The sequence below is a fragment of the Ailuropoda melanoleuca genome, chromosome 11 (genome assembly GCF_002007445.2).
Source record: "Ailuropoda melanoleuca isolate Jingjing chromosome 11, ASM200744v2, whole genome shotgun sequence".
NCBI lineage: Eukaryota > Metazoa > Chordata > Mammalia > Carnivora > Ursidae > Ailuropoda > Ailuropoda melanoleuca.
In genome coordinates this window covers 52,287,094-52,313,680 of record NC_048228.1, presented here as the reverse complement: position 1 = coordinate 52,313,680, position 26,587 = coordinate 52,287,094, and the positions used below count along the sequence as shown (strand labels likewise).

Below are 26,587 nucleotides of genomic sequence, written 5' to 3'. Positions count from 1 at the left end.
TCTCTTCTGCCTGCCCCGAGCTGTCCTGCCCCGCCCAGTCTCCCCTGCTCCTTCTTCGGTGGGCTCCCCTCCCACGCCCCTCACTCGCGGACACCTGCGCCAGCAGTCGGGCCGCGGGATCCCTTCCGCCCTCAGGCAGCCCCAACAGGTGCAGCCCTAGGCGCCAAGTGTCGAAACGTTAACCTCGCGCTCGCCCAAGGATCAAAGAGCTCCGCCTGGGCCCTGCCAGCCCCAGCGCGCCCTGGGGTCCGGATGCCCGCGCGGATCGGGGTTCGCCCTCCCTGCCACTCCAGCGCAGACTTTCCTCCTGGGGCTCTAATGCCCGGCGCGCCACTTACCCAGGGCGAGGGCCAGGAGCAGTGGCAGGGAGCTGACGCCGCTGCCCGGGGCGGCCCCGTCCATCAACCCCACGCTGCGGGGCCGGACAGCCCCTGGACGAGTCTCCCGCCTCCTCCTGCGCCCCTTCCCGGGCCACTGGCGCCCGAGGGCGGGCCTGGAAACTACTCTCTCGGGCCGTCCGGAAACGAAACTACTTCTCAGGCTGGCACCCGGGCCTCTGGGCAGCCAAACACCCGGGGCGGGCGGGCGGCCGGCTCCGGGAGTATGGCAGGGAGGAGGGAGCCTCCTATTTATCCTGGCTCTTTCTGCACACACCCCACCGGCGAGGCGCGGGACTCCGGCGTGGTAGCCTCCACGCTGTTCCACCCAAATCGCCCCACACCCACACCCACACTCAAGGACACATTCGGGCTGCCCTCGGGCCAGCTCACCCACTCCCCCTGCTGGGTCGCACCTGACTCCGCTTCCCTCCCCTTTGGGGAGTAAGCCAGGTAGGTGGGGAGCGGAGGGAATGTCCGCGGATGCCCGCGGAGGGGTGGTTCGGGGCTGGGCCTGCGGGCAGTACTTCGAGAAGCGGGCTCTAAGCTCCTCTAAGCTCCTGCAACGCACGGAGGGAGCATCAGAGCCCCACGCGTGCCCTGAAATCTAGCTTTCCTCATTCCAACCCAACTGTTGGTGTCTCCGAGGGACTAGAGCCGACATTCAGTGTGGTTAACCTTAGGCATCTGACAATTTTCAAGCCTTTCTTTTACATTTATAATTTGTTGAATATCTGGGAGTTTCCCTTGCCAAGAGCTACAGTTGGAAACTTCATTTGTTCTCTTATGTATCCATTTACTCCTTGATTCATTGCATTCTCCTTCATTTCAAAAACTCACGTACTGCGTTGGATCTATAAAAATAAGAAGAATGCTTTTTGCCTGTGGCTTGCCAAGCACGGTCTCTACTTCATCACCCTTCCTCTGTATGGAGAGGTGAGATCCGATGGTTCTGTGCCAAGCATTTTCTGGAAAACATGGGCACCCTCACAGCTTCCAAAGACAAGAAGCAACATCCAATGTTCCCTTATGTGATTAATATATTTGCCTCCAAAATAACTAAAGGGTACAGTGGTCTTCATGCTGGTCTCTATTCCTCTTGCAAGATCACTGTGTAACCACAGGGTCCCCTCAGTGCAGAGTTGTATTTCTGTAGTGTCCAAAAGTCTGATAAACATTCCTTAGCCTATGAAATGTAGTTCAGATGTCTGTCCCTTCCTCCCCATTGTTTAAATTAACCAAATTGTTGGGCACTTTTCTTCCACAAGTGACATTTCATTTCAAAACCAATTCATATTATTTTAGTGTCCCAGGCAACTGATATATCCAGGGGAATAAAAATCAGCAGTTAATTTTCAGAATCCCATTCTAGCCCCCACTCATAAAGCTCATAAAGCTTCCATACAGCAGGCATGGGGTTTAGAGAGATCTAAGGTTGTGGGATAGAAGGTTACTGCATCCCAAATAAAAAGGGAAGGTGTAGAGAAGGCAAGGGATTTGGCATCATCTCCCCCCACAAACTCCCCCCACATCCCCCCCTTTTCTTTTCTGATATTCTGTCCTCCCTCCAGGGCCCTATGTTAAAGTATCTTTCGGCTCTGAGATGGTACCGTATCAAGGAGCTGTCCTGCTATCCACAGCAGAACATCACTATTTTATTTTCCTTTTCCATTGATACTAATAAAAAAATAAAACACACCTAAGCAAAAAAAAAAAAAANACCCCAAAAAAAAAAAAAAAAAAAAAAAAAAAAAGGCTAAATGTTTGTTGAGTGTCCCAGAGTGCTGGGACTTGATGTAAATGTTCATCATTCATGCCATTCAAATGGTAAAGTAACTTTTTCAGGCCACTAGAGTATGAACGAGTGTAAATTAATATAGAGATAAATTAATAGCCTTCCCTAAGGGCTTTATTTAATGCCAGAAATAAAATAAGTACTCTGGAGAATATGACTTCCAAATTTCCTGGCACTGGAGGTCCAATCTCTTCAAGGTCAAGCCACTTTCTTTTTCCTTCCTTCCTTCCTTCCTTCCTTCCTTCCTTCCTTCCTTCCTTCCTTCCTTCCCTCCCCCCCTTCCTTTTTTCCTTTCTTCTTCCTCCTCCTCTTCACCATCTTTCTCTCTCTCTCTCTCAATGCATTCACTCATGGAGGAAGGTAAATCTGTGATCCAGCTACAAACTTGGCAAGAGTTTGACCTTTCTGTGGCCTCATTCGGGGAACTGGGGTGTGTCTCAATGCTTTAGATTTTAAGCTGTGCTGTTACTAAGAAAAGAGTGGGTCAAAACTGCACCAAACTCACAAGGTAGGACTGGTATCCCCAGTCTCCCCAGCCAAGGGATTGCTTGATGATGTCTTGCCTGTGCCAGCTTTAGGCAGGTAAAACCAGACCTCCCAAATGCAGTATGAAGCTTGAGTGGATTCCTTTGGAGGCCTTTACAGCACGCGTCTTCTCCCACACAGAGCAGCCTCTGGCTGGAGAACTCCTCCCAGCCTCTGGACGGGACAATAAAGGCTTGTGGTTATTTGTGGGACACAACACATAAGCAGACACATGTGTGGTGGCAGAAAGGAAAACTTCGGAATGTGTTCACTCTACGTCAGCCCGTATTCTCCAAACTGCCGTTGAAGACTTCAGAGTGGTCATTAATATTATTTAATTCCGGAAGAGTGAGTGAATGAAAAGAAATATGAATGGCAAAAAACCCTTTAAAACATAATACCTTGGAATAATGATAAACATTTTGCATTGTAGATTATTAAAAATTGGTAGTATGATGTATGTGGAGAGCTTTCAAATATTCCACTGGACATCACTGAACTAGTCTCTAAGGAAAACCAGGGATAATCACCACCCGAAAGCCATATTCCGGTGATTTCGTTTTACAATCTAGTTTTTCTGGGAGGAGGAGATTATTGGGGTTTTTTTTCCTAATCTGTTTTATTATACCTTCTTCTTCGGTCTTTCAGTATCCTTTTAAAAATTAAGTTCATTATTTTAATCCCAGGATAGATAACATACAGTGTTCTATGAGCTTCTGGTGTACAGCGTAGTGATTCAACACTTCCAGACATCACCGGGTGTTCATCCTGAAAAGAGCACTCTTCAAACCCTATCACCTATTTCATCCATCCCCCACCCACCTTTCCGAAGGATCCCTTTTTCTTTGATCTGTTTGAGTTGCCATATTTTTTAAATGGCAGCTTAATACAAATCCAATAAATCTGAGACACAATCTTCTCTCTAATGTTTTATCTACTAGTTTTACCTCATCATTGTGATCTTTTTCTTTACCCATATTCATATACACACCCAAAAGATAACTTCTGCTTTTTCTTTTTTTTTAATCTGGGCTTTCGTGCTGGCCCTAGTATAGACTAAGTAGGCACACACTTAAGTGGCATATTTTTAATGCTGTAATATGGCAAGGCCCTAGATATCCCAACCCAATAAATCCACGATCATGGCTTCATCCCCTCCTACGTGGTCCCAGACACTCCTCTGGGCAGGACGACAGAGGTGGAATATTAAGTACAACTGGTTTTGGAGTCTGTTCGTTGTGTTCAAATTGGAGCTGTGTCACCAAATGCCTGGGTCACAAATGACTCACCTTTCTGAGCCCAGTGTCCTCATCAATAAAACGTGATGGTATTGATTTGCCATTTTTATGATTCCCAATGATATATGTCTCTAAGGCAAGGATCCTGCATATTAGAGATTATTCAGTGCATTACAGCTGTCCTATTACTATTAAAACCTATTTATAGGTACACAGAAAGTAGGAACTGGCTTCCTTCACTAGCCCTCTCTTACTAAGAGTTATGGTGGAGGGAAGGAGACAGCACCCCTCAAAGCCCTGATGGGAAAGAAACGCTGAGCCTAAAATTCCATGGATTTGGGCACTGTCTGCTTCTTCATACTCCCTTACACCCTTCTCACCTTCTTCTCCATCCTTTTCATCCCTCGTCTCTCCTTCAAGTCTCTTTAGAGACCAAGATGACATATAACCCAGAGTGTGGTAATTTATTAAACAATAAACAGAAGTACTATGTTTTGAAGGTCTAAATAAATGAGCTATCTAGTTTTCCAGAGTCCAAAGAAATAAATTAATCTTTTAAGTCAAAGAAATTAATGTTCAATGAGCTTATAACAACGTAAGTAGAATATAAATCCTCCAAGCTTTAGATCCTCATTCAACCTCCTTAGGAAAGAAAAGGGAGAGAGTAAGAAGTCAGAAGCAGCAAAACTGGGAAGGAGAGGAGACTTAAGTTTCAAATAATTATTTTAAAAGATCTTTCATGGAAGCAGAATGGTATTTTCAAGGGGTGGATTAGTACGGAAGGTGACATCTATCCTTGCACCATGAACATTCTTCACCTTTCCTCTGTTTTAAGGTAGAAATATCAGTATATTTGTTATTAACCTCCATATAATTTAGTGGCTTTTATGATTCCCACAAACAATTCAGTTATGTCCTAACCTCATAATTCTTGGTGTTCAAGTTTTTCTCAGAGATAACCATGTGTGTTCTTTTAATGATAGCTTTAAATTGCTTTTATATTACTCATAGTATAATTTTTTTCTGAAATGTTTCTTTAACCCTGTAATATATACCTACAATTTTTTTGTAAATACAGCATTTAAAAATGTTAAAACCGGGGGCGCCTGGGTGGCTCAGTCAGTTATGCGTCTACTTCTGCTCAGGTCATGATCTCAAGCTCCTGGGATGGAGCCCCAAGTCTGGCTCTGTACTCAGTGGGGAGTCTCTTCTCCCTCTCCCTCTGCCCCACCCCCTGCATGGTCTTCCTCTCTCTCTTTCTCAAATAAATAAAAAATCTTTAAAAAATACACCATGTTTAAACTGATGCAAAATGTTCCCAAGTGACTTAGCAGGAAATATATCATGCCTGCAGAATATTCTGCTTTTTTTGTCTTCCGTTCCTGGTATATTGAAAGTTTTTATTGTCTCTACTAATGACTACCAGAGGTCGTTCATAATTTTGTCTTCAGTATTACCACCTAATGATGGTCCACACAGACAGTTATTTTTGAGACTCAAGGAATTATAATCCACCTATGCAAAGAAAATGAGGTGAACATCTCTCTTTAAATTTGTTGCGTTGAGATTTTGTGCTCTGGAGAAAGAGAAGACTGGATTTTGGCGGACAGACAGTCTCTGCCACAGCCAGCAAATGAAATGAGAAAGAATACATGCGTGAACACATACATGCAGGATAATCACATGGATTTACTGTTTTGTAAGACATTATCTACCACCAGAGAAAATGGTACTCTTGCTAACCTTGGTTCCAGGCTGAAATTTTAATCAGATAATGAGTGTGAAAATGCTTTGACAACTATGAAGTTAGACACAAGCGTGAAGTACTATGATTATTTCTTGTTTTAGCTTCATACACTGAAAAAATTCATATTGAAAATGTAAACCTTTACCCCTAACAATCATAATGAATTTAGAATTTATCAGTCCGAAGCTGCATAGTGTTTTGATGCTTTCCTGTCTTTGCCACCGGGCTGGTCCTTTGCTGCTGTTGGGCGGTTGTCACAGTGAAGTTGCCATGGCTCGTGTATAGTCGCAAAGCCTCAGAAGAAAATCCTGTAGAGCGAAGGGGAACACCCTTTTAAGTAATGCGACATCACCAACACTTTCAAATGCAGAAAGGAAAATAATGTGTGGAAAGACAAAAAATACCAATGATTTCAAAGTTAAAAGTGGCTAAGAAAAGTAGGGCTTAGAATTGAAAAAGTCTTAGAAAGATAGTAATGAATTTATTTCACTTATCATTTGTTCCTTTTTATGCATACATAATACTAATATATAAATAGTGATAATTGTATATATATAACATATAAACCAAGAATCGATGTCTAAATAAGTCTAATATATCTCTTTCAACTAGAGTAAAATTAAAAGTCTAAGTAATAAGAAATCATTGGTCATGGTTTAAATTTTTTTAATTAAAAGAATTCTTAATTATAAAATAATGGTGCATCTTATCAATGGCATTTTATATTAAATAAAATACTGCATTTTGGACTCAAAATTATTTTTAAGGACATTTTTATTTTATTTTACTTTATTTAAAGATTTATTTATTCATTTGAGAGAGAGCAAGCAGGGGGAGGGATGGAGGGACAGGGGGAGAGAGGATCTCAAGCAGACACTGCCAGCTCCATTTCGGGGCTCCATTTCAGGACCCTGAGATCGGGACCTGAGCCGAAACCAAGAGTCAGACCGACTGCACCACTCAGGCAGCCCTGGACTCACACTCGTCACCTTCTCCGTGCCCTCTAGTCTGGAACAGCTCTGCTTTAGCAAATATGCTGGTGACTCAGCTGTGTGACTTCAGGGCTCCCCAGCTGAGCACTCAAATGGTTTGTTAAAATTCTCCTTTATCAAAATTATTTTCTCCAGTAAATAAAATTGCTGGAGAGGCTTATAAAAAGTTCAAGGTTGTTGTCTGAGAAAGCTAACGCATTGAGGCATTAACACCATTTACCATCATCTTAGTTTCAATGAACTAATTTCGTATAAAAGATGAGATATGACAAGTAATTTCTGATTGCTTCATAAAGCATCATTAAAGACTACTGGTTGGGATGTTAGTCTCAAAATTAGGTCAGCCTGTCATGGCAAAGGAATAATAGAAGGGAGAGAGATCCCAGTAAAAGCTCAGGAGAGGGAGACCCAAGACAATCTTCGCTTACCCTTCTCCATTTTGTTTATGGTCCACTTTGGCCTGGAGGGTGACCTTTCTTCCAGTCCCCCACCAGCAGAAAGAGCTACAGAATTTCATTGGAAATGCAAACCCAGGTAACTCCACACTCTACCTGGGGTACAGCTGAACCTGGGGAGAACAGGCCTTTCTCCTCTGCCCTCTACTCACTCAGGTAAAACTTGATTAAGATGAGCATTGTAACGGTGCGAACATCTGCTCCTAATTTCATAAAGCCTCCTCTGTGTAGATAATACACAAAGAATCTATTGTTATATTTTCTCATTTAATTTCCATCATAACCCTGTGAGGTGTTACTTCTCTCATCTTAAAGATAAAAATCTAAGGCTAAAGTGAGTTAAATGACTTGCTCATGAGCACAGAGACAGGATGGGACATAAATAGGCCTCTCAGAGCCTGTGGTTTAGAATTCCAGACTTTTCTAACATAAGACCAGGCTTCTCTCTTCATTTGCAAGCTGTGCAGGCACAATAAAATCAAAGGGGACATGATATAGGTAATTCCATATTTGCATTCTGGGGGTGGTGACACATATCCTGACAGACGGTGGAATCTTGCTGGCCTTGATAAGCTCTCCTCCTTCACCTGAGCCTGGACGCAGGAGGTGTGTATTGGTGGTATGATAGCCTACCACTGCAACCACAGCAGAAAAGCATTTAACCTTCTTCGAAATCTTGGACCAACTTTAGAGACTACAGCAAAAAGGTAGGACTCTGCAAAGCTGAGTAAATCTGGGTTTGAGATAATCTAAATACAGATAACTAAAATTCAGAGGAGTTTCCAGGAATAATCTCAATGACTAATTCTTCTTCCATTAGGATGCAAAGGTTCTGAAAACCCTGTAAGAAAAATCCAGAAAGTTTATTATGCCTTCCAGCTTCTAGATTCGTTCTCAAGAAAAAGAAACCTACTATAAAAATTTAAGTGCGGAAATATAGGAAAGTTTATTAAGTGTCAACAAACTCCTGGTCAACTGAATTGTTGCAATAATTAATTCATCATTTGATTACTCTGTTAGTACATTTTCCTGGGGAGCTTACTATGAACCAGGCACAGTGAATCTAAAAGATGATAGATAGAACCGTCTTTTTCGTACCTGTTCTCTAGGTCACATCCTGATCCTGCCCTTTGAATTTTATCAGAGAGTTTTCAAGAGGAAGGAAGGAGAACAAGCTCAGGGTCAAGAAAGCCATTTCCCCCAGATGTAGGGCAAAGCTGGTCTTGCCTGGCTACCTCCTTTCCTCTGTACCCTATCTTGGTCTTGCAATACCTCCAAGTCTTCTCCAAACTCATACAGAGTACCAAGAAAGAAACAACACCATTGATCCATTGCTCCTCCAACTCAAATCTTCACCTCATAGCATGGTGCCTCACTTGTGAATGTTGGGGGATTCCACTGTATCTTCGACTCACCTTAACATTCCTCCTTTGGAATGCAGGACAGAGGGATGTGCAGGGCATCCGCTGGAGATGAATGCAAGTGACCAACATTTAATCCATCAGAGTTACAAGAAATTCCGTGAGAAAAATAATTTGGAAGAGTTTTTAGACCACATTGCCTTATATGTGCTAATGTTATAAGCAGAAAAAAAAAAAAAGCTTAAAAGTTAAAGTGAGGAATACTGCAGTCTTGAAATTTAAATCTTAAGAAAGGATACAACCTTAGTTCAAATCTTAGCACGGTCCCTTATCAGCTATGTGACTTTGGGCTAGTAACTTAACTTTTCCAAACCCAAAGTTTGGAAAATAATAATAAGTTGAAAATTACAGCAGAACCTGCTCACAGGTTCCTATGAGGCTTAGATGGGAGATTTCATACAAGGCATGTGCATGGTGCCTGGCACATAGTACGTACTTAATATTAACCATGATGATGCTACTCAAGGTGGCTTCCACGCTCTCCCCAGATTTGGCGCAATTACAGCAGTCACGGCTTGGGATAGCAAAAACAAGCAGGTTTGTTAGAAGAGGAGGTAGACGTTTATACCTCTGTGGGAATCTCAAGTCCTCAAAGCGGAGCTGCTGAAGCCTGGTGGAAGGCATTAATGGTACGCAAAGGGGAGAGAGAGGAATGGAAGTTAACATTTTTGTGGGAATATCTTGCAAACAATTGGCCAGATAGAGAAAATTTTTCTAATCCATATAACGGCAAAATTTCCAAAAAAACTTTTTCTGCTCTCATCCCTATATTCCAGATCGTCAAATAGATATTGAATGCCTACCTTGTACTAGGCATGATGTGAGGAAGTGCTGGGATTACCCAAATAAACATATACGATATGAGGGCGTCCTGCCTGTAGCATTTTTTTACCCCTCTGTGGGTACACTCATTCTGGACAAGACGAATGTTCCTGTGGGCCCTAGTTATTCCATAGGTCCCCTTCCCATAAGTGCCTCATCCCTCTGCTAGAATAAGAGCAGCAATGAACACTTAGTCATGCTTACTGTGCACCAGGCACGGTTCTAAGCATTTTAGGTACACCAACTTCTTAAATGTTCACCAAATGTATTGTGAATTATGGATTACTGTCATCCTCATTTCTGATAAGGAAATGGAAACACAGAAGTTAAATAAGTTGCCCCAAGTCACATAGCCGATTTGCGGCAGAGCGATGCTATGATATGATCAATTTCTGAGTCCTGAGAGCATTCCTCAGTGCCAATGACCCAGAACAGTAAACCACTGACTGGGACTTGAAGCAGCTCAAATAGTGGTGGTGGGGAAGTCTGTCCTCTAGCCGCCTGCTGGAAGTCTCATTTGGGAACAACAGCGTATCTAATGAGTTCTTCACTTGACTTCCCGAAAAAATTGTATCTCTTCAAAATATAGAGGAAGAGACAGCAGGGATTGCTGCTTGGTGTGTAATTCTAACTCACAAGGTGAAATTGGTTGTAAAGTCAAAACAAAATAAAACATAGGAGGAAAATGACTAAGCAACCCCGGCACTAGTTACGGCCACACGGAGAAAGACTAGCGTCAGCTACGTGACCCCCGTTGAAAGAAGACAGGCTTTCAAAGGCATGTCGGAGACAAACAGGCATATTTATAAGGCTTGAGAAGCTAAAAAGAGTGAATGATTTAAAAGAGTTAAAAGCTCTCAAAAAAGGTGACTCCAATTATATATTTATTAACAATTTCAGTTAAGTCTGGAAAAGCTGGAGGGAAAGCCATAGTCAAGTTTAGATAAGAACGACTGTCACAGACCTGTGACAACAGCTTCTGAAGAGGCTGAGACATATGAAAATGATTTGGGGGGCGCCTGGGTGGCTCAGTCGGTGAAGCGTCTGCCTTCGGTTCACGTCATGGGGATCGAGTCCCACATCGGGCTCCCTGCTCAGTGGGGAGTCTGCTTCTCCCTCTGTCTCTACCTCCTGCTCCCAGTGCTTGTGCTCTCTCGCTCTCTGTCTAATAAATAAATAAAATCTTTAAAAAAAAAAAAAAAGAAAAGGAAATGACTTAGGACCATGAAAATTTTGCCCTAATTATGTTCATAATGAAAATAGCAAACAGGAGCATGACTGGTTGCTCTGTACCAGTGATGCAACATATCACACACACACACGCACACGCACACAGACACGCACACGCACACACGCACACACGCACGCACACACGCACGAACACGCACACACGTGTGTGCACGCATGCACACACACGCGCGCGCACACACACGCACACGCATGCACACATGCGTGCACATTTTTTAAAGCTTTTTAAAAAACTGAGTCTCGATGCTACCTCAGTTTAGGTGTGCCATGTAGTGATTTGGCATGTCTATACCTTAGCTATGCTCACCACAAACGCACATTTTTAAAAGTTTGTACTTTCGTTGTGATTTAATTTTTCTGCCAAGAAGAACAAAAGAAGCAGAGAGGGTATTTGAAGAGGTATCAAAATCCGAGATGAATGAAGCATTTCCTTCTTTTTAAAGGCTGAATGGTATCCCATTGATATGTATGTACCACATTTTCTTTGCCCATTTGTCCGTAGATGGACATTTAGGTTCTTTCCACATCCTGGCTGTTGTGAACAGACATGCAGTGAATATAGATACGAGTGCTACTATCCCTTTGAGGTCCTCATTTCAATTTTTTTGGATTAATACTCAAAAGTGAGATTGCAGGATCATACAGTAGTTCTATTTTTAGTTTTTTGAGGACCTCCCATATCATTTTCCGTACTGGCTGCACTTTTGTACATTCCACCAACACCATGCAAGGGTTTCAGTGTTTCCACGTCCTCATTAATGATAATTGTCTTCTGTTTTTCAGATAATCGCCCTCCTGACAGGTGTGAGTTTCTGTACTATGCAACAACATGGATACACCTTGAGGACATAATGCTAACAGAACTAAGCCAGCCACAGAAAGACAAATACTGCATGATTCCATTCATAGGAGGCATCTAAAATAGTCAAGTTCATAGAATCAAGGAGTGGAGTGGTGATTGCCAGGGGCCAGGCTGAGGGAGAAATGAGGAGTTACTAATCAACCGGCATAAAGCTTCAGTTAATCATGATAAATACACTCTAGAGATCGGTTGTACAACATTGTATCTACAGCCGACGATAATACACGGTACACTTGAAATTTTGTTAAGAGGGTAAATCTCCTGTTGTGTTCTCACCACAATAAAATAAAATGTAAAAAGGAAAAAACACCAAAGCCAATATAGAGATTTTAAAAGAGTTCCCCAATCCTTTGATGAATTCAAGTGTCTTGATTTGTATGAATTATATTCCAAGACACAGGGCTCGGGGACAGGAGAGCATGAGCTATTAGCAATCTATGTGAAATCAGTTCCAAAAGACTGAGATAAGGCAATATATTTATAATGATCCCAAAAGGGAAGAACGTACATCGCCTAGATGGTAGGATGCTAAACTTAACCAGACTGGTGAGAGTTCTTGCCTCTGTTTCATAAATAACAGTCCTTTCCAGGTTGTTCAGCCTTAAGCAGAGAGGACAGAGGCAAGGAGGGAGGTGGGGAAGGGAGCTTGCATGATAGATTTCCTCAAATATTTGAAGAGTTGTCACATAGAAAATAATTATATTCGTACTGCTCAGTCCCGGTGGTGGCAACAAGGACCCAAGGGTTAGAGGCAGATGAATTTGGATTCAATAGAAAGAAGATCTGTCTAAAATTCTAATGAAAGAATAGATTCCTCTGGGAAATAATGAGTTCCTGGCACTGGAAATGCTCATGCTGTGTATTGAAAAGGAAATTCAAATAATTTCATCTCACTCCTAACCTGGAGGTGCTGAGATTCCAAGACAAGATGACCTTAAACAGACTTTTTTGGCCATAAAACGTGAATACAACGTGTCAAGATTTCTTCTTTCAACGCGGTTTAAAATGACCAGACTAAGAAACCATTTCCACTTAAAGCTGCCATGAAACTAGACATTTAAAAAAATAATTTAAAAAGTGAATTAGCATATACATGGCTAAGAATTCCCCATCTTCTAGACTATCTCCAAGTTGCCATTTAATTTAAGACGAGTACTTTTGGTTTATGACCCATAATATTTATATGCTCACCTGCTCCCATAGAAATAGAAAAATAAATAGTGAACTGTATTTATTACAAATCCTGGTCCGTTTGGTCTCAGCAGTGACACAACTGAACAATTTCTGCATTCGTAGCCTATCAACAAGTCCAAGGTAAGGTCGATTATCCAGTCATTTCAATGTGAGTTACATAGGCTACTTTTTGACACAGCCCAAATCACCATCTTTAAGCTATCTGGAATATATTCTCAAGAATGCCTGAGGACACAAAATGGAGATTTCACACAGCTGTAGGAACATGGATTGCACTAAAACACAGTCCACATTCCCTCGAACAAAGAAATCTAAAGGAAGGAGTCTTTGTAACTACAGCCGATGCCCAGAGAAGACGAAGGGCAAGACTTGAAGTGCAGTCTAGACTGAGACGCTTTTACTGAGTCTCCAGCTGTGATGACAAATGACGTTTGCAAATCTTAATAACTTCTAACTGCCGTATCCCTTTCTTTGGGCAAACTGTCAAGATGGTAAATGCAGCAGAAAAATCCCCTCGAGTGAGTAAATAACTTTAACTCTCTCCCTTCAAAGGTTCCTAATAGGAGATTTTCGTTTTTCATTATGTACCTTTCATTTATTTCACGTCTTTTTCATCTTCAAAAAGCCCTGGAAGCATCCATTCCTACTGCTGTCCTTGTGGGTTTTGTTTTATAAATAAGACAGAAGGAAGTTTTCAAAGGCAAGCCCCAGCACTCGAGCTAGAATCAAGGTCTTTTTCTACTGAATCCAAAACATGATCTAGCACGCTTTCTCCTTCTGCCACCTTCGTGCTGACAACTTCATTCATAAGACCCATTTCAAGTCAGCCCAGACTTGCAAATTGTCATTGCCTGTCATTCCTGGCACAAGAAAGAAATTAGACCCCTCCTTTAGAAATTCACTTAGCAGAAAATGGTATGGGAAAGAAATTAAAACACTTACTATAAAAAACTTCCCTCAACCCTCTCAATTTTTACATTTCCATCATCTCTCTCAGTGTAGAGATGTATTTACACTGCAGTTATTTTCAACTATCTGCTTTATTATCGTCGAAAATGCTTTTCCCCCATGAATCAACATGATAGCTCTGCAAACAATAAATGTCTCTCTGGGTTTACAGAAAAAAAGGTTTCCAAAAGTCTTTTGTCCAGAGAAGAGATTCAAGCTGTCTGCACCATCTTAATGGTCACTTATGCAACGCCCTGCTCAGGAAGAAAGAAATAAAATAACTAAAGATGGACAATATGATCTTCTCTCCCCTCCCCCACTTCATAGCCTGATTTCCTGCTTCATTTCCAAAGCTATAGCATTAACTCCAGACCCTTATCATCTTGTGCCTGGAATAATCTTCTGATTTTCCCAACCCCCTATTATTTCTCTGATTCAGTCCCCTCACATGGAAAGTGGAGAATAATAATGATTCCTCTTTCAATGGATGGATGTGGAAAATAAAGGAGTCAACACATGGGAAATGTTTAGACTGGCATCTGGCACATAATAAGCACTCAGTAAATGTTAACCCCATGTAACATTTTATCCTCTACACTAAAATGGATAATTCTACAATAAAAATCTGGATATATCCAGAATCCAGCACTCGTCATCTCATTGTTACCCTTCTGGTCCAAACCACCATCATCGCTCATCTAGATTATTCCAACAGCCTCTTTACTGTTCTCCCTTCTTCTACTCCGGACCCTACACAGCAGTCTGTGCTTAGCTCAGGAGCTGAATGAGCCCTTTGAATTTTAAGTTGGGTCATGTCACCCTCTGCTCTCTCTCGCTCATGCTTGCATGCACTCTCTCCCTCTCTCTTCCTGCCCCCCCCCACCCTCTCACTCAGTCTCTCTCTAATGGCTGCTCATCTCACTACAATATAAACCTAAGTCCTTACAGTGGTCAGTAAGGCCCTGCAGAGCCCATGACCCTCTTCCAGTTACTTCCCTGACCTCATCTCCCCCTACTCTGCTCCTCGTTTACTTAACCCCAGCCCCTCAGGCCTGCCAGATTCTTCACACGTGCCTGGCCTGCCCTCAGCTGGAGTGGGGCCGGTGAACTGGAGTTCCTTCTGCCCTCCATACCTACTGTTTCCCACCAGTAGAAACTAAACCCCACAGGGACAAAGATTTTTATCCCTTAGTTTATTGATATGCCCCGAATGCTTGGAAAAATTGTACGCTTGGAAAAATACCCGAATGCTTGGAAAAATACCTGGCAGGTAACACTTTCAAAACACATGTATTTTGGGGTGCCTGGGTGGCTCAGTCATTAAGTGTCTGCCTTCAGCTCAGGGCATGATCCCGGCATTCTGAGATGGAGCCCCACATCGGGCTCCTCCGCTGGAAGCCTGCTTCTCCCTCTCCCACTCCCCCTGCTTGTGTTCCCTCTCTTGCTGGCTGTCTCTGTTAAATAAATAAATAAAATATTAAAAGGAAAAAATCCCACATGTATCTTATGAAACAGTGACTAAATATATGAGCAGACGCTTAGTACCCTACTGAATACGCTGCGGGATTTCCCCACTGCCAGAGGTCAGTCCAGACTTCTTCGTCAGCACAAAATGCTCTGACCATCCGGCCGACACTGTGCCTCCAGCCCTGCTCTCTGCCAGATCGTGGCACTTGCACTGAACCACTGGAGCTCCCACTCATTGCACAGTGCAAACCAGGTCCTATGGGTCACAGATACTCAATACAGACTGTTGTATGTTCATAGGAAGGAGGGGAAATGTCCATTGGATTCTGCTCGTTCTAATCCGTCTAATAGCAGAGGGTGGGTTAGAAAGTAAAGCACCTCCAGGTCAGTTTATTCTGCCTCTGTGCATCGAACACCAGACTAGGGATGATGCTTTCAAGGATGTTAAGGGAGGTGAGGCAAAGGGTACTGAACGTGGACAGAAGGCAGGGGTCTGACCAGGAGCACACAGAGTCCTTCATAGCTGCGGATGGAGGCATGGTGATCAAGGAAGGGTCCTACTGGACCCCCTGGATCTCTAGATCTTTCCTGAATTGCATTAACTCCAGGCTGTTTCTCTTGAAGAGTGGGGGCCAGGGGATGGGCAATCACACAGGAGGGGATGACTCCAAGGGGCTCCCAATAGTAGAAGCTAAGAAAATGCTGAGGCAGGAACAGATGAGAAGCCAGAGAGAGAGACAGAGAGTAAAGGAGAAAGAAAGAAGAAAAGGAAAAAAAAAAAAAAAGAAGAAGAACTGTTACTTTTCCTTCATCAAAATCGCCCTTGCAACGCCCCATACGCCATCAGCCCAAAGTTCAACACACAACCTTTCAGTGGGGGCAATCCCTGAGCCCTGGCCCCATAAAGCTTTTGCTGCTGCTGGCCTTTAACTATGGCTTTCAAGTATCCTCCCTTTTTCCACTGATCATAAACCGTCTTTCGGCTCAGGCATTTTCCCGTTTTGTTATCTGTTCCTTGGGCCAGGGTCACATAACATGCTGACTAAGGTTAATTACTTCATTAATTCCCCTACTTTCCCGATGCGCGGTATTACTTTTATCACCTTCTGTTCAAAGATGAGTTGAATTCATTACTAGGATTTTGTGCGTGAAGGTCAGTTAAACTTCAAATTGCAGGCCAAGAGACAGGGAATAAGAAAAGCCCACAGGGCTGCTGCTGAAAGTTCTCTCCAAAATGTGGTCTGTGCTCTCAGTTTATCTTGCTGAGCATGTTATAACCCACCCTGGGCCCAGCTCTGTTTCCTCCACCCCACGCTTTCCAGCCAAACACGCATCTGCAGCATAAGCAGACCAGGAGAATCCTCTATCCTCTTCCCGGACACTTCCTTCATACTCACATCCATTGAATTAATTCATTCAGCAATCAGGAGGAAAGTACCCGCTATGTGCCAGGTACATTGCAAGGCTTTGGGCATGGCATATGAAATAAGACTCTGCTCTCAGAATGTATAGAGTGTGGTTAAAGAACAGAAAAATAAATCAATGGTTTTTGTCAAGTACGATGAATAGAATAATAGTGACAATAACAAGAATAACCCTGGGGGCTGAAATGAATTAATTTTGTACTATGTTCCAGCCACGCACTACTCTTCACATATTATTAACTCATTCCAGGCTGAAGTCATACAATCCTATAAAGGCAGATACTATGATTCTTCTCTATTTGGCAGGTGAGAAAAGTGAAGCACAGAGAATTAAGTAAGTTTGTCCAACCCGTTGGTAAAGGTCCCAGCCCCAATTCAAACCCAGACACATATCCTGAGGCACATCAAGCAGACAGAGTGGCCAGGACCCCATTCTTTAACTCTACACACGTGCACCTGCAATCTCTGGTCCTGACTTGTTGGCCGCACTTTTGTGGCTCACACTGAGTACTTGCCATGGGCCATATCCTGCGGGAAATCCGGGAGGCCTGTAAAAACCTCACAGTTTCAATGGAGTACAGAGCCACGTAAAAGTGCAATAGTGAAATGGCACACTTAGCAATATACAGAAAAGCTATAAATAAGGTACAGAGGAAGCACTGGGCAGGGAGTGGGCCAGTTATCCATGGTAAGGATTAGGGAAGTTTTCCCATGGAAGGACTTCACACAACCAGGAGTAGGAAGCAACTCTTGAAAGACGTTAAAGGCAGAGAGAATCCTCCATCACTTTTCTTTGGGAAAGTCTCTCTTCTTTCAAAACCCTCCTTGAAATTTTCTTCACGAAGTCTCCACCTCAATTTTTTGTGAAGGCTAATTTCATGTGTCAACTTGACTGTGCCTCTGGGTGTGTCTGTAGGTGTTTCTGAATGAGATTAACATTGGAATCGGTAGATTGAGTAAAGCAGATTGCCCTCCCTAATGTGGGTGGGCATCATCCAACCCACTGGAGGCCTAAATAGAACAAAAGGAAGGGTGAGGGAAAATTTGCTCTCTGCTTGACTGTTTTTGAGCTAGGACATCAGTCTTCTCCTACACTTAGACTGGAACCACACAGCTGGCTCTCCTGGTTCTCCAGCTTGTAGACATCAGACGATGGGATTTCTTGGCCTCCCCAATTGTGTGTGCTGGCCAAGTCCTTAAAATAAATACCACTGGTTCTGTTTCTCTGGAGAACCCAGACTAGTACAATCTTATGCTGGCCCCCTTTTCCATGTATTTCCTTGGCATGCGTAGGACTTTGGTTAGCCCATCAAGAATGCAGATGTTATGATATGAGAGTGTCTCGCTATGAACAGGGTGAATCGTCACAGGGAGAAATCACAGAATTCAATATTCTTCCCCTTTGCTCCGCCCAGTAGCCACTCAATAGATGTGGCTCCCTTGTTGACTGCACTAGGATTTCTCAGCGCCTGGCAGCAGCAGGAAGGAAGCTCGTCCTTCTGTGGCTCTGTGCTCTTTCTAGCAACATCGCACACTCCCAATTGTCATAAGGGAGGTTCAGGAAGATGTAGGCACAACAATCTTCTATTTAGGGCATCCTTTAGACCTGGAGGGCCATTAAATTGTACTCTGGCCAGAGGCACCAGACAAATTCTAGCTGACTAGTAGGTCTGGTCTCCACCAAGTTCCCTCAGGACTTGGACATTTTGAAAGGAGAATCTATACCTATTTAGAATATAAACTCTGTAAAAAAAAAAAAAAAGAGAGAGAGAGAGGGAGAGAGAAAGAGAGAGAGGCTGAGTTTCACTCATTTTTGAATCTTTGTGGATGGAACCCCAAGTTCCATGCTCTCTACATTAACCTCTGGATGCCTCTAATTTAAGAGGGAAGAATTCGAACATGTTCTTGTTGCAGTGAAATTTCCCAGAATAGATTGCTAGAAGAGAGGTCTTCTGCATTCGCAGAAAGTCTCCATCTCAGAATATATTTAAGACTTGTATTCATTAATTTCTCATGTATGTTTGAGCATTCTCTGTGTGCTGGAACATCATTCTAGTCAAGCGTGGACGCAGCATTAAGTGAGATGAAGTATTTGCCCCAGAGGGGAGTAAGGGAGATCTACAATGAACTTGAAGCAATTAATACACTTGTGAACCGTGTTATGTGCTGTGAAGAAATTAAAGCAGCATTAGGAAGTAGAGATTGAAATCAGGTTGTAGTGTGTACGTGCATGTGTGTGCATGCATATGTGTGTGGGTGTGTGTTTGGGCTTTTTTAGGTAGGGTGCTCAGGGGAGGCTTCTCTAAGGAGGTGAAATCTGAAATGCAAACTAGAAGACAAAATAAGAGAAGGATATTTCGGGCAGAGGAAACAGCAAATGCAAAGACCCTGGAGTGGGAATGGCTTGGTGTGATGAGGAACAAGAATGCCGCTGTGGCAGATGGCACCTGTATGGCTCAGTCAGTTGAGCATCTGACTCTTGATCTCAGCTCAGGTCTTAATCTCAGAGTTGTGAGTTCAAGCCCTGCCTTGGGCTCCCTGCTGGGTGTGGAGCCTACCTTAAAAAAAAAAAAAAAGTTAAAGAATACCACTATGGCAGGAGCATCGTAAGTAATTGGTAGAATGACAGATGACGAAGTCAGAAAACAGTCATAGGCCAGATCACAGAGTGTCCCGTAAGACATGGGAACCATATGGGATTTAGGGTTTCCTTCAAAATTCGATAGGAATCCATTGCAGTAGAGAAATGATATGAGCATCTCATTTATCTTTTCACAAGGTCACTTGGACTATTGAACGTGCAAAGGACTCCCAAAGACAAGTTAGAGGTGAGAAGTTAGTCCAGGTGAGAAATGATGGTGCGGCCTAGAGTTAGAGACATATTGTGATAGAATGGGATTTGGGACATATTTTAAAAGTAGAGCTCACTGGACTTAAGAGTTTGGATGATGGGACAGGAGGGAGAAAAGCTGACTTTTAGAGAGAGGTTGCTACCCCATGACGGTAAAGATGCTCGCGCTTCCAGGCCGCTCACCTGCAAGGACACTTTCCAGGCGTTTGAGACTGGTCCTAGAAATTTCATCCTTGTCACTTTATAATCCTTGCCTTCAAAGCGACCCCTAGGACTTCAGGGTCTATAGAGCCTGAATCTTCCTTAGTTCCAGGTTTTTAGCCTGAGCAACCAAGCAAAAAGGCTACCATTAAGAAATTGAAAAAAAAGTTGTTCAAATTACAGCCAAGGCCTGAGACCTCCAGAGCTTCACTAACCAAGTATAACTAGTACACTGGTCAAGAACACCTCATGGAACACAAAGCAACTTTATTTTTTGTCTCCGCCAGTCCTTATTTGGTTGTTGTTTTATTATTGTTATTTTTTCCTTGTTCCTGGATGAAAACTCAGAAGATTCTTTGTTTTTGTACCTTTAAATACCTTTAAAGATTTTTAAATGGGGTTACTTAAAGTTGAAAAGTCTCCATTCCGAGTCAGGACACCCGATCCTCATTCAAAGGTAAGACTTCCCCTTTCCTCCCCAGCCGGGTCCTGCTGCCAGGAGCAAAGCTGAAAGTGGGAAGGAGAGTGTGGTTGGCTTCTTCTCCCTTTCTCTGTATTCTCCCTCATCAGCCAGCTGGTGTCTCTGATGCCTCTGAGGTTGGTGACAGGGGTGTGGGAGAGTGAGAGGGGAGAAAGGGAAGGGAAGCAGGACAGTTCTTATTGGAGTGGCACTATCGTAAGCTAGCCTAGAACTTTCAGAGCCTGGCAGATAATTAGAGCTAGCCTCTCCTTTGATGAGCACATTCACTTATTGTTCAGGAACCTTCCATTACCAGGTGGTCTTTCTGAAGTTCCCTTGATTCTTTTGAGTATGTCCCTATTTCACCCTGTTGCCTAGATCCTAGGATTTTGACTATATCCTTGGCTTCTCTGTGCTGAGCCTTGTTTGTCCATCCAGGGGGTTTTCTGGAACCGAGACAACTATAGTCCAACATTTTCACTGTGTGGAATACACTGTCTGCTGTTCACATTTGACAAAAAGGAGACATGCAGGTATCTTTCCACTGCAACCCTGAGGGGGCAGGTCAATCCCAAGACACTGATCCATCAGCCCACCCATCAGCAGCTACAATTTTGCCCTTTGTTTCTTCAGGTAGGATTCCCACATAGTCACGGTGAACCCCTCAAACTGCCAGCAACTCACAATGATCTCAAGGAGCTCTCAGTGACCTCCTTAGGGTACCTCCTTTTCAGCTGAGATGAAGGGGAAACCCCACCCATCCTTTCCCTTTAGAGAAAGGTAAGACACAGCACACAAACAGCCCTCTCCAAAAAGTCCTCTTCCCCAAATCCTCTTTTCTCTTGTTATAAGTCAACTGATTCTTGGACACCTATATTTTTCAATTTCAGATCAGTGTTCTCTCTCACAAGTCCCATGGTTAGCTGATGCTTCTATTTTAATATCCTGTTATGTAGCCTTTGCTCAGCCAGTCCAGCTTCAATGAATAGTTAAGAATCACTGTACTTACCTTATCCAAACATCACAGATTCAGAGCATTACATCATTTTAAAGAAATACCTCATCATATCTTATTTACATTCATTCCCCTTCTATACATATAAGGTTAACAAATTTCTGCAATTTGCAATTCTCCAAATTCCCAACGAGGTTAGGTCATGGGGTCATGTCAGCGAGGACGTCCAACCCTCCTGCCACACTGGCTGTTGGCTCATTTGGTGACGCACTAAGAAAGCAAGCTTTTGTTTTACAGAGATTTTCTGAGTTCCCCCTGGAAACTTTCAGTGTTACTTCATTCCTCATCAGTCAAAACACAAGTTGGGATAAGGGATAAAAGAAAATGTGTATTCTTACTTATCTTCTAAGTCAGTCATTCTCAAACTTCATTGTGCATATGGACCTACAAAGGAGTTTGTTTCAACTTCATTCCCCCAGGCCTGATCTCAGAGCTTCTGCTCCAGTAGGTCTCCAGTGAGGCCTAGGAAGCAACCGTCTCACAAGCGCCCAGGTGATTCCGAGGCAGGTGTTAGATTCTGGTTCTCAGAGCACACTAGGAGAGATCTCGATTCACTCTCACAATGTCTCCTTTCTTAGGCAGGAATTGCAAATTATGAATTAATTATGGTTTGCAACAAAATCATCCTACTGCATTTTCTTGGGATCCTGGTATTCTAATTGGCCTCTCACTGGAGTCACAATCATTAGAGTGACAACATATGAAGCTTCCCCAGCCCCTTGCTTTGTATCCTGTCTCTTGATTCTGTTGTTCCCCTGAACTCTTTTCTCATTTTATTTCTCCCTATTTTTGTTTGTAAAGCAGGCTGCTGATTCTGGGACTACTATTGTTTTTTTTTAAAGATTTATTTGTTTATTTTAGAAAGAGAGGGATCATGCAAGTGCATGTGCATGAGTGGGGGGAGGGGCAGAGGGAGAGAATCTTCTAGCAGACTCCCTGTGGAGCCTGATGCATGGGGCTGAATTTCACAACCCATGAGATCATGAGATGAGCCAAAATCAAGAGTCAGAGGCTTAACCAACTGAGCCACCCAGGCGCCCCTAGGACTACAATTATTAAGGAGAGGATGTTGGAATTTCCTTTCATCTTTAACTGCCTTTATTCCCATTGATACCTTTCTGAAGACTTGAGCCATTGCCAGAACTCCCCGTTACCTCTTTATTGTCAAAAGACATTTGGACTCAGGAGGCCATAGTTAGCTTGGCCAATTGATTGTGTTTCACTCATTGAGAAGCTTAGCCTGAAGTAAACAGAGGAGAGCCAAGTGGGAGTCAAAGTTTCAGAAAGCCATATTATATCCTCTTAATGAATCTATCTAGGTTTGGCTAAAAAAATAAGTAAAATTCTGATTTATTCATTAAGGCTAATTGGTTTACATAAGTTAAAAAAATTCTGATTTTGAATATCTCTAGTTTGGAAAGTAAGCTTCCCACAACTACTGATGAAGAAATGGTTTTCGCTGCCACCTTTGTTATTACCCTCAGAACCCTGTGCTCATCATTGGCTTTCTTTTTGAAATTTTAACACAAATACCCATACCTATCATTCTGTACACATGTACATCGTATTTCCACTCTTCCTCTTCATTGTCCTTTCTTTAGTCTCACCTTTATTCCATGCCCATCCCCATCCCAACACAGATACGTGCATGTGTGCGCGCGCACACACACATACACAGTCCCAACATGATTCTCCGTGGCTTGGCCCTCCAAGATAAAGCCTCACAACTCTGCAGTAGGCAGCAGTGGTCAGAGGACCAGCATCACTGACCAAGGGGTATGGAAGCTACCAGAGGTGGTAGGAGTAGACCCAGTGCTAGCCTTGTTAGAATGGCTTCCTGCTGGTTGAAAACCAGGGATGCTAATAGGAATAGATGGTGAAGGAAAGAGAAGAACTGACACATAATTGGAGAAAAATTGAGGATTGGAGCTAGGAGTTCTTTAGAGACAGAAACAGGGTCCCACTAGTCTGCCCAAGCAATGATTAGGCCCAGAGCAAGAATAAAAGTAGAGGCCCCATACCATATATCTAAATATTATAAACTAGAACTCAAGCCAAAAGACTGTTCAAAAAATATGTTCTATTGTCCCATCTTAACAAATATGCATTCATGAACAACAAAATAAGCAGTCATGTGAAGCTCTGCTCTGTATCTCCCTGGGAATAACTGAGCTGAATTGCTACTGCACAAGCCCAGGTGTTCTGTTAATAGTGGCCTAGTGCGGGTGGCCTCGTGATGTGTGGTTGAGTAATAAAATAGACACACGTGATTTATAAATGATTAATACATTATGTATATGTATATATTTAATAATTTATACCACCATGAGTTCTATACTTAATCATTTGTAAATGATTAATGTCCATTCTTTAAGATTATTTTTCCTTGTTTACCTTTATTTCAGCAAAATCACTAATTAGCATATTACAATCAAGATTATGCACATAATTTAATGGAAAACAACATGGAGTTTCCTCAGAAAAATAAAGTCGATCTACTATATGATCCAGCAATTCCACTTCTGGATATAGACTCAAAGGAAACGAAGACAGGATCTCAAAGAGAGATGTGTATTCCCATGTCTATTGCAGCCCTATTCACAAAAGCCAACATGTGGAGGCAATCAAAGTGCTCATCTACAGATGAACGGGTATAGGACGTGTGGCATATGTTTACAATGGAACATTATTCAGTCGTGAGAAAAGAGAACCTCCTGCCATTTGCAAGAACGTGGATGAACCCTGGGAACATTACATTAAATGAAATAGTTCAGAGAAAGACAAGTACTATATGATATCACTTATATGTGGAATTTTAAAAAAAAACAAAGTCATGAAAAGAGAACAGAATGGTGGTGGATATTTAACATTTAATTTTTTAAATTTTAAAAATAAAAAAATAAAGAAAATCTAAACTAAGTTTCCTTTGAAACTTTTGACTCAGAGTTGCAGAGTTTAAAGAGAATGTGGTTTGGCCAGAATAATCATATTATTTCTAGGAGGTCTTTGAGAGGCTCAATTTTCTTCTGCCTTTTCTTCACCTTTTGCCTTCTATCTAGCTGCTAAAGCCTGCCCTGATTCCAGGAATAAAGCAGGAATCAAGTTAGACAGTAATGCTCTCACCTCTGGCCCAACAGTCTTATCACTGCCCATGGCACTATGACGGCTTATGAAATATTCACAAAAGGCCCACACGAAAGCTGGCACAGCTTCAGAGTCTGTGGCCCTATGCATTCTTTGGATTTAAGACTAACAAATAAGAAAGCTCAAACAGCATTCTCTTCTGCAGACTTGTTAAAACGCTCCACCCCCCCACCCCCCTGCACTCTGCATGGGTAAAACATACAGTCTACAGTTTCAGATGCAAAAGAGATGGGACTCTGTGTTATGGACTGAATGTTTGCCCCCCTCCAAATTCCAGTGTGGAAGCCCTAACCCCAATGTGATGTTATTTGGAACGCAGCCTTTGGGAGGTAATTAGGGTCCGATGAGATCATGAGGGTGGGCCTGCATGATGGGATTAACGCTCTTCTGAGAAGAGACACCAGAGCGCATGCTCACTCGTGTCCACGCTCTCCCTTTCCCCGCCTCCTGCCTCTCTCCCTCTTCTTCTCTGCCCTGTGAGGACATGACCACAAAGGGGGCCCTTGCTAGAAATCCAGTCAGCTGGATCTGGCTCTTGGACGTCCCAGCTTCCAGAACTGGGAGAAAATGAATGTGTGTTGTGTAAGCCCCCAGTCTGTGGTGTTCCGTTCTGCCCGCCCGTGCTGACTAATGCGTTATGAAATCATTAGCATTAACTGCACAGAAAGGGGATGTGTGGCAGCAGCAAGTTGTATCACAAGACTTCAGAGTCCTGAACACATATACATCCTCTCCCCATAAAGAAAGACAGTTTGGGGCATCATTTTTGTGGCATTTTACATGTGGCCAATCTTATTTGAGTGGAACAAGGCAGTTCCGTGCATAGCGCGCGTTCTGGGAGCTCAAGCTCTCTACACCTCCACTTGGTGCCCGAAATGCCCCCCTCAGAGTCACTCTTTAAAGGACTGCTAGAAAACAGGTATTTTTAATTGGGTCACTGTAAAGGAATAATGAAAAGTCTTGCAACGTTTTCAGAGGGATGACCTGACTCTGACGGAGCTGTTCGAGGTTTCTGACCTGATTCTCACAGCAGCTCCGTGAGCGAGGCACACACTATTGCCCTTGCTGTAGGAACGAGTGCCGCGGAGAATGGATGAGTGACTTGCTTTAATCTACACAGGACGTCAGATCCAAAATACTGGAAATGCATAACCATCCGTCAGCTTCCTTGGAATCAGAGGAACAAGTTGGGAGGTCACTTACCGAGCTGGGGTCACTGCAAGGTGGTGGGACAACCCTGAGGGATCTTCGATCCAAGCCATGAGAGATCGATGATAGGGCGAGCCACCCCCTCTTCCAGCCTAGTATGCAGCTCACCTGGGGAAAGTGTCTCTACCTGCGTGATGCAGAATTAACATCAACACCTTCGTTTCTGGTTCTGATCTCCTTGTTGGCCAAGTCCCTTCTCTTTGTTTTTACTGTACCTCTCTCTGTATTCAACAGATTTTCATTTCACTCTAGTGTACTTTAAGAAAGGACACTGTTATTGATGAGGCTCAAGGCGATTATGTCTTAACTTCTAGCATCTTCACATGTCCTTGCATCCATGGTTCCCGCCATCTGCCTGCCCCTCCTACCTGTCCGTCCACTCCAACCACAGCCACCACCGTAGCTGGCCTGGCAACTGCTCTGTCTTCAGAGTTAGGCCGATAAGACACAAACATGTATACTGATCAGAGCCAAACATAGTAATTATGCATATAAAAAAGACCAGAAGTTAATTTATGAAGGGAACAACAGGCTTTGTGTTAGGAACTATAAGTGATCTTCCTATAATCATGATAGTGACTTTATCATTTTAAATACAATAAATACAATAAAACACCATTCCAAATATGTTTCTCTGGGAATTCCTCTCTCAAACTAATAGTCACTAACTGGTTGCTTCATTCCTGTTGCACCGGGTAACCCTCTCTTTCTGTAGCCTGTTAGAAAGAAAGAGTACGTGGACTTTGGAGCTATGTAAATCCTGCTTCTGCCTCTTTCTAGCAGTGTTTATGTGACCCTTCTGCACCTGAGTTTTCTCATCAGTAGGACTGAAATGACTCTTAGCCAGGAGGGCCGTGGGGAGGACCAGAGGTCCTTGTGCAACAGCTGGTGACATATCCCTGCTATGTCGTACACAGTAGTTCTCACCTCGCTGCGACAGCCTCCATGGCCAGCAGCATATAATCCATCTGAAATTCCTCAATGTCCGGCAGAAGCTCCAGCACAAAGAAGGTGCTCTAAAAATGTTCGTGGAATGAATATATGCATGAATGAACGAATGAATGGATGCAGGGGACACAGTAATCTCATTGGTAAGTTACCTACTAGAACACTATTAACAACGTCCTCTGGCTGAAGACCAGCAAGAACACATGTGGTTGAACAAGTTGGGTTTGTTAACTCCACAGCCAGG

General features: G+C 43.0%; 1 protein-coding gene across 1 annotated transcript in view; it reads right to left on the bottom strand.

Annotated features, from left to right (window-relative positions):
• BTC (betacellulin) overlaps positions 1 to 26,587 on the bottom strand; it is a 90,742-nt gene that overhangs the window by 44,407 nt on the left and 19,748 nt on the right. The window contains exons 3-4 of the mRNA XM_002919148.4: positions 26,323 to 26,411; positions 339 to 937 (exon numbers count right to left, since the gene is read on the bottom strand). Of these exons, the coding sequence (XP_002919194.3) occupies positions 339 to 937; positions 26,323 to 26,411 (688 nt within the window). The remainder of the gene's footprint in view (positions 1 to 338; positions 938 to 26,322; positions 26,412 to 26,587) is intronic.